Source organism: Manis javanica, chromosome 1 (genome assembly GCF_040802235.1).
Source record: "Manis javanica isolate MJ-LG chromosome 1, MJ_LKY, whole genome shotgun sequence".
In the NCBI taxonomy this organism is placed as follows: domain Eukaryota; kingdom Metazoa; phylum Chordata; class Mammalia; order Pholidota; family Manidae; genus Manis; species Manis javanica.
In genome coordinates this window covers 228,969,363-228,976,342 of record NC_133156.1, presented here as the reverse complement: position 1 = coordinate 228,976,342, position 6,980 = coordinate 228,969,363, and the positions used below count along the sequence as shown (strand labels likewise).

The 6,980-nt window shown below is 42.6% G+C and overlaps 1 protein-coding gene and 1 long non-coding RNA gene across 2 annotated transcripts in view; one reads left to right on the top strand and one right to left on the bottom strand.

The window, feature by feature from the left end:
• Nucleotides 1-558: 558 nt before the first annotated feature.
• On the bottom strand, nucleotides 559-5,347 carry RDH14 (retinol dehydrogenase 14). The gene is made up of 2 exons (XM_017672594.3): nucleotides 4,846-5,347; nucleotides 559-1,624 (listed from the first exon to the last, which is right to left on the bottom strand). The coding sequence occupies exons 1-2, from the start codon at nucleotides 5,227-5,229 to the stop codon at nucleotides 1,007-1,009; spliced, it is 1,002 nt and encodes a 333-aa protein (XP_017528083.3). The 5' UTR covers nucleotides 5,230-5,347; the 3' UTR covers nucleotides 559-1,006.
• Nucleotides 5,348-5,363: 16 nt separating this feature from the next.
• The window catches only part of LOC140844384 (uncharacterized), a 47,828-nt gene continuing 46,211 nt past the window's right edge, over nucleotides 5,364-6,980 (top strand). The window contains exon 1 of the long non-coding RNA XR_012122610.1: nucleotides 5,364-5,470. This is a non-coding gene — a long non-coding RNA (uncharacterized lncRNA). The remainder of the gene's footprint in view (nucleotides 5,471-6,980) is intronic.

Here is a 6,980-nt window from a genome sequence, read left to right as displayed (position 1 = left end):
GGTGTCTATTTAAACTTAAATCAACATTCAAGAAGATGAGCAATTCAGTTGTCGTATTTCAAGTACTTACTACCCATAGAGTCTACCATTTTGGACAGTGTAGACAGAATTATTTCCATCACTGCAGAAAGTTCTAGTGGACAGCACTTACTGTGAGAGTAAAAGGTAAGCCTGTGGGCAGCATATTAAAGAATTTAAACTTCAAATAGAAATGGTTTATAAACCACTATATTCTACAAAGACCCCTCAGGAATGGCCTCAGGAGAGTCCACTCTGTAGCAATGCTATAACCCGTTTTACCCATCCAGCTTCTACATGTGAGTTAAGACTTCTTTTGAAAAAAAAATTCTGCAGCTTGAAAAAAGAGATAAAAGGTAAAGGAAAAAAAGGCTGTAAACCTACCGTTATTGGCAATTGAAAATCACCACAGGTTTCTAAGCAGGGACATGACACCATGATACAGATTTGGGAGTTAGAAATACTTCTTTTAAACGCATGCAGAATCTGAGGTAAGAAAAGACACTGGACATACCACACAATGAAATGATAAAGGATTAATTTCAGTGAAACTTAACTTGCATCAGTAAATTTATTTCAAGAATTGTGCACACACAACCGGCATATTATCATATAGAAGCCAGTACTGTAATAAATATATTGAATACTTTGGCCATGAAACTCTAAGATATTTGAAAAACTTCTCAAGGTGTGCCTATTTTAAATCACTGAATTCTTTAACATTGGTAATCCATACTTGTTCAATTTTAATTTTTAAATTATAATTGTTCATTATAATTATTCAATATGCTTAATATATATATTTAAAACATCTTTTTGGAAATTTTGTTCTAACTTTTTAGTCACTTCAAAATCTCCATATGTACTTCATAGCATGTACTATAAAACCAAAATTGTTTTCAAGTAGCAAGTCACACAAGCCACACCATTCCTGACCACAGATGTAACTGTCCTCCAGTTTTACAACTAGCTCTTTCACTCCATGTTCCTATTTTAATATGCCAACCATTACTTCACTGATATCCCAGAGTTTTCTTGCAACAGACTCATCCGTAGCTTTGGGCAATAGTTCTTCCTCTTTACAGTCGCCAAAGTACTTCCCTGACATACCTTCTACCTCTGCTGACGAGGCTAGATAAATTGAAGTCTGGGCACCTTCTGCTGGAGTTTTGAAGAAGGCCCATGACACCAAATTGAAAAGTGGTTTGACCAACAGAGGAATGTGGATATGCCTCCCCAGATTAGTTCGCACAATACCAGGGTGTAATACATTGACAGTGACGTTTGTGCCTTCCAAGCGGCGGGCTAGTTCTCTGGTAAAGAGAATGTTAGCCAGTTTGCTCCGACTGTAACAAAAACTTTTACTGTAGCTTTGTTCACTGTTTAAGTCTTCAAAGTTGATATCTCCATATTTATAAAGTTTGGAAGAAACTACCACAATCCTGCTGGGTGCTGAACTTTTGAGGAGTCCAAGGAGAAGACTGGTGAGTAGGAAGTGCCCCAGATGGTTCACTCCAAACTGCATCTCAAACCCATCTTCGGTCTTCATGTAAGGGCACTGGAAGACCCCTGCATTATTGATCAAGACGTCCAATCTAGGCTCTTCCTTTAAATGTCAAAAAAGGATTGCAGAATTATGAACACAGGCCTTAAATGTACCTAAAATAATTTTTAGAACAATTTTTGCAAACTACTAAACTTCCATAAAATGCCTGAGTTTTCAACAGTTAGAGAGACAAAAAATGACTTGCATGCCTAATAGGAGCCTGGCCTTGTGCTTTTCACACTATCTCATCTGCTCTCAACAACTCCATCAACAAGCTGAAGCACTGAAGTTAGTGTTCCCAAGTGACAAAAATCTCAAGATGAAATATCAAAGTGATGCCCCTGCTCCTAATTGGTAAACTGGCTTGCTTTTCTAAATGGGATTTTCAGGCCATTGCTAGAGACTTGATGTGAGCTGGAGCTGATGTGAGCTAGAGAGTAGACATACAGCAGAAGACAGGCCATCAATTCCCAGAGCTCTAGTATCAACCCTGGGGGCAAACAAGAATTGCTTTATTTTTTAAGTTTTCTAAGGATAAATGGAACCATGGGGATGGAGCAACTTTTAAGTCATTTTTAAAAAATTGGGACAAGCAATAGAGAGGGTCAGGAATGCAAGTTAAGACTGGAGAGATCATAAACAAATTAACATTGAGGAAAAAAATCAAACAGGTAATATAAAAATAACAGAAGCAACACATGAAGCATGAATTCTAAGTCTCACAATAACAGCAAGAGAGTTAACAGAAGAGACGGAACCAACAAATACTATTAATGTCTATTATGATCTAAATTCACAGTTCATTTTTCCCTAAGTGAAATTTGCCTCTTTCAAACTTTGAGGGGCTCCTAACTTAGAAGATTTATATAGTCAGAATGTTACACTTTGACCATGTCCTCTTGCATCTTTCTACATAAAGTCTTAAAATTTATAGACTGTCCTCGAAGGGAAGTCTTTCATTCCTAATTCACATCAGTTGGTTTTCCCTTGCTTTTTCCTGGCTCCTTTCTGATTCTTTTGATGGGAAAAGAAAACGAAATGTACAACACGTTCCAGGTGTAAAAAGACATAGTGATGACCTACAGTTAAATAAATTTGAGGTCAAATTTCAAATTTCACTGGCCCTTTTGCCAACTGTAAGTGAAAAGAAAAATGTGTTAAATTTCACAACTGTTATCAAAACCTACCTGTCAGAGGATTAACTATTTCTCATTTTGTCTGTCTAGAACATTTAGCTTTTCCAATAGTCAACTTCAAAAAGAAGGCAAAAGTTCACCCGTGGGGAAAAGAAAGGAGTGTTCTTTTTCACTAATCCTTTGGAAGAGTTTCCTGTATTAATCATTTCTGGTACATCATTCTTTGTTGGGCTTGTGTTATTTCAAGACTTTATCATTTATTATTTTTTTTAAATTCTAGGAAATAAATGACATAAATACCAAGAATACCAAACTGTGAGAAATTTACACTTACATTTTTTTTTTTTTATAAAATCTGGTTAGTCACAGAACTTCAGAGCCAGGAAGGAACTTAATATTTTGAAGCACAACCAATAACCTAATTATGTCTTTATCTCCTTAACTTTTAATTGGTTCTGTCTCAAGTGGCCAAAGTTGTAAAATACCACAGGTATTAGGAATGAGAAATGTATCTTGCCCCCCCATCTACGTTTTAGTGACGAGGAAGACCCACGTTAACACTTCTAACATCTCTTACACACTATTATTTCTTACTTCTTAGCCTGTTTTACCTGGTAGTGAAATACTAGCCATAAAGGTAACAAAAAACCTCTCCTGATCTGGAAGAGCCCCAAACCCTGCATCAAGGTGCTCTGGAGTGTCACAAGGACCTCTCAAAGGTGCTAATGGAGAACTTTCAATATTCAAACGAAACAAAGTGATACTCTGCTCAACATCTCAAAAGCTACTAGCTCCAGGTGGTTCACAGCTTGAATTACATTATACTGTACTGTATTCCTTTTGATGTCACATATTTGCAAAGCTGTTTTTTTTACTGCAATATAATTAAAGTACAGTTAAAAACCAATGTAGAACAAGAAATGAGGGCGGCAATGTTGGATCTGACTCCAGTCTGAGAAGTTGGTGTAGTGAACAGGTGCACATTTCCCATTAGTAACTATGGTTACTGAAGAAATAAAATTACCTTTTTTGCTTTCAACTATGTGTATTATTTTTTCAAACAATTCACTAAGTTGTTAGGACATAAATACTTAGCTAGGTTGTCTAAATCTAATTACTATATAAATACAGTGGTGGATAGTCTTTTTGAAAAGATGAATGTTCGGGAACCTCTGATCCTGACTCAGACTGCATTTCCAAAATTAGCTAATTTTAAACTACACTCTTCTGAATGTCTTCTTGCCAGTCACTTCTGCAGAAAATGCTTCTACCTTAATTTCAATAGAGGACATCCACTTTAGTGGAATATTTACCATCTAAACAAAGGAATCTCCCACCTCACTGGCAGGTGGCAGGAATATAGGAGTTAAAAGCAAGAGATCTGGAGACAGACTCTGGGCAGATTCCCTTACCTTACCTTTGCCTCAGTTGCCAAATGTAAAATGGGGACAATAAAGCCTACCTCAGAGTTACGGTTAAGATTTGCTGATAGTAATAGCCAAGGGCATTTTAATTCCATTCAAATTTTAAGTATCTGAAATACCTTTAACAGCTCTTGGCACATAAAACCTTCAATAAATGTTAGGTATTATTTTTATTTCTGTTCTTATTTTGAGCACATGACCGTTGGGATTCCCTGCTTTCATCTATTTGGAAATCAGGCCAGAGCCTGGCTAAGAATATGGTGCTAATGAGTCCACTGGTGGCAGAGATTAACTTCCTACCCAAGCAGGAAAAAAAGAAAGATTGCTCCAAGCTCCTCGGCTACCATTTTCCTCTACGTGCACTCAGGTCTTCCGAGAGCAGATGGCTTGGTGCAGATTCACTTCGGAGAAGGGAAAACCAATCCAGAAACCTGGTGTATCTCCTCCCAGGCACAAAAGGTAATGTTCAAACTGCTTATATTCATTCCTCTTTTGCCCATTTTGTTGTCAACAGCCTTGAAACCTATTTGCCTGCCCTGCCACTTTTCTGCAACTCATAAACCTCATTTGTTTCTACTTTTAGTCTCGGTCATTTCCAAGGTCACACACCCTTGACTCACATAAGTCCGCTCCCGCTGTCCCCTGCTGGGCGGCCCCTCCCCGCCTGCCCGCCGAGACCCGCCCGTCCCCAGATGTTCAGCTGGCTCCCGGAGCCCCACACCTGGAGCATCTCCTGACAGAAGGCCCGCACCGAGCGCAGGGAGGCGAGGTCCAACTCCCTGACGACGAGCTCGCCAGCCCCACCGGCACTGGGGCCTGGCTCGGGGTCGCCGGCCTGGAGGAGCTCGCGGCGGAGCTGACCCGCCACCTCCTCGGCGCGCACGCGGTCCCGGCAGCCCATGATCACCCGCGCCCCCAAGCGCAGCAGCTCGGCGGCCGTGGCTCGGCCCAGGCCGCTGTTTGCCCCCGTGATCAGCACGGTCTTTCCGTGCATGAGGCCGGAGTCCCCGCCTCCGGGCAGCCGCTGTACGCTGAACCGCCGGGCCGCCAGCCACAGGGCCCCGCCTAGTGCAGCCAATACTGCCGCGAGGGTAGCCACAGCCATCGCAGCGGGGGACCAAGCGTCCACCGGCCCTTGCGCGCGACTTCCGGAGTCGCCGCGTTTCGCGAGCGGAGGCCTCCACCTGTACGCACAGAACTCTGGGGCGCGGCCTGCGGTCCCCGACGGGGCGGCGCAGGGCATGCTGGGACTTGTAGTTTTCCGCCGAGGGCGCTGATTGGTTGGGGGAGTACATCCCTCTGGGTCGCGGTACCTCGGTGGAGCCGGCTCCCAGCCGGAGAGGACGGTGAGCACAACCGCGAGTTTTCAACCTGCTGGGGTTCCTGCCCTTGGAATTATCATAGCGGTGGTGGTCTTCCCTGTGGGACTATCTAATGAATACTTTGAATTTACAAATCTCTATATAGGCTGGTTTACAAATTCCACGCTACGGGACTGGCTTAGTTTGTTTTCGTTAAGGACTCCCGGGACTTGTGAACCCTCACTTCAATTTAATTTCACCCTCCGGAGAATGGACCCGACCCAACCGAATTCGGAGGAATGGCTCTATTTTCGTTCACGGGGCCAAGAACTTAGCAACACCAATCAATTGGAAATGGAATGGGCGAGCGGTTCGCAAAGTTTTGCGTTGCAGCGGAATCACCTGCGGGGCTTGTAAAAACAACAGCAAAAAAGAAATTTCGGGGTCCCAGTACCCGAGTTTCGAATAAAGTAGGTAAGAGCTGGGACCTGGGAATTTACATTTCTAATAAGTTCCCAGGTGATTCTGCTGGTTCTCTGGGGACCACAGTTTGAGAACTGAAGACCATTATGGCATTGGTCCCTACAGAAAGAGTTAACCTCAAATTGTCTTATTTGACACTGGCAGAGTTAGAGTGGGAAAGCTTGGGCTTACTGTAAACAGACTTCCCAGCAGTCCAATTCACAAGTGCCTTTCCACCCCCTCCATGGGACTATTAAATGTAACAATGGAAGGGAAAGTGCTTTGTATTCCCTACAGTGCTTCAAAAATGTCAGTGGTTATATTGCCACAGGGACCAATCTTCAAGCTGCAAACTTAATAGCTTTGGACCAAGCTACTCTTGTCATTCATTCATTCGTCTACTCACCCATGTAATACGTGCCAGGCTGAGTGCTCTGTGAGAGTCACAGAGAAGTAGGACACCATTTCTGCCCTCAGGTAGTTCACTGTCTGGTACAGAGACCTGCCTGACTCAATGCCCATTCTAGAATCTTCAGGACAAGAGAACAGACACAGCTTTTGCATAACTGAAATAACTTGCTTAAAGATTTTGACTGTCCTTTGCTGGCTTCCATTTGGGAAGGACGTAACATGCAAAGAATACTAACACTACAAAGACAAGAGGAGTCAAATGCCAGAAGGTTCCTTATGTGTGGTGAGAATCAGAGGTGGGAAGGAGCACTATTATTAAGGCACAAGAACAAAAATCCCCAGGGCTGAGCCTTTATTCCACTCTATCTGTGATTTGAAGCTGCCTCTCAAACGTACTGAGCCTGGAGCACATCTATTTCCTCTTTCTTTCTATCTGTACATACCTTTCCTGTCTTTCAAAACCCACCTTAGTTCTTCCCATTTCCTGACTTCTTCCAGCCCATACAGATCTCAGCCTCAACCTCAGGTGTGACCCTCACTTGTCACGGGGGTCAAACTGCCCTCTAGTGTTGGCTCTTTGAGTTTGCACATCTGACTTCCTCTGGGATAAAGTTTTACCTTTCCGAAAGGATGGGGTTATGTCTGAGTCTGTGGTCTTCAGACTGAAGAATGCATGGATAAC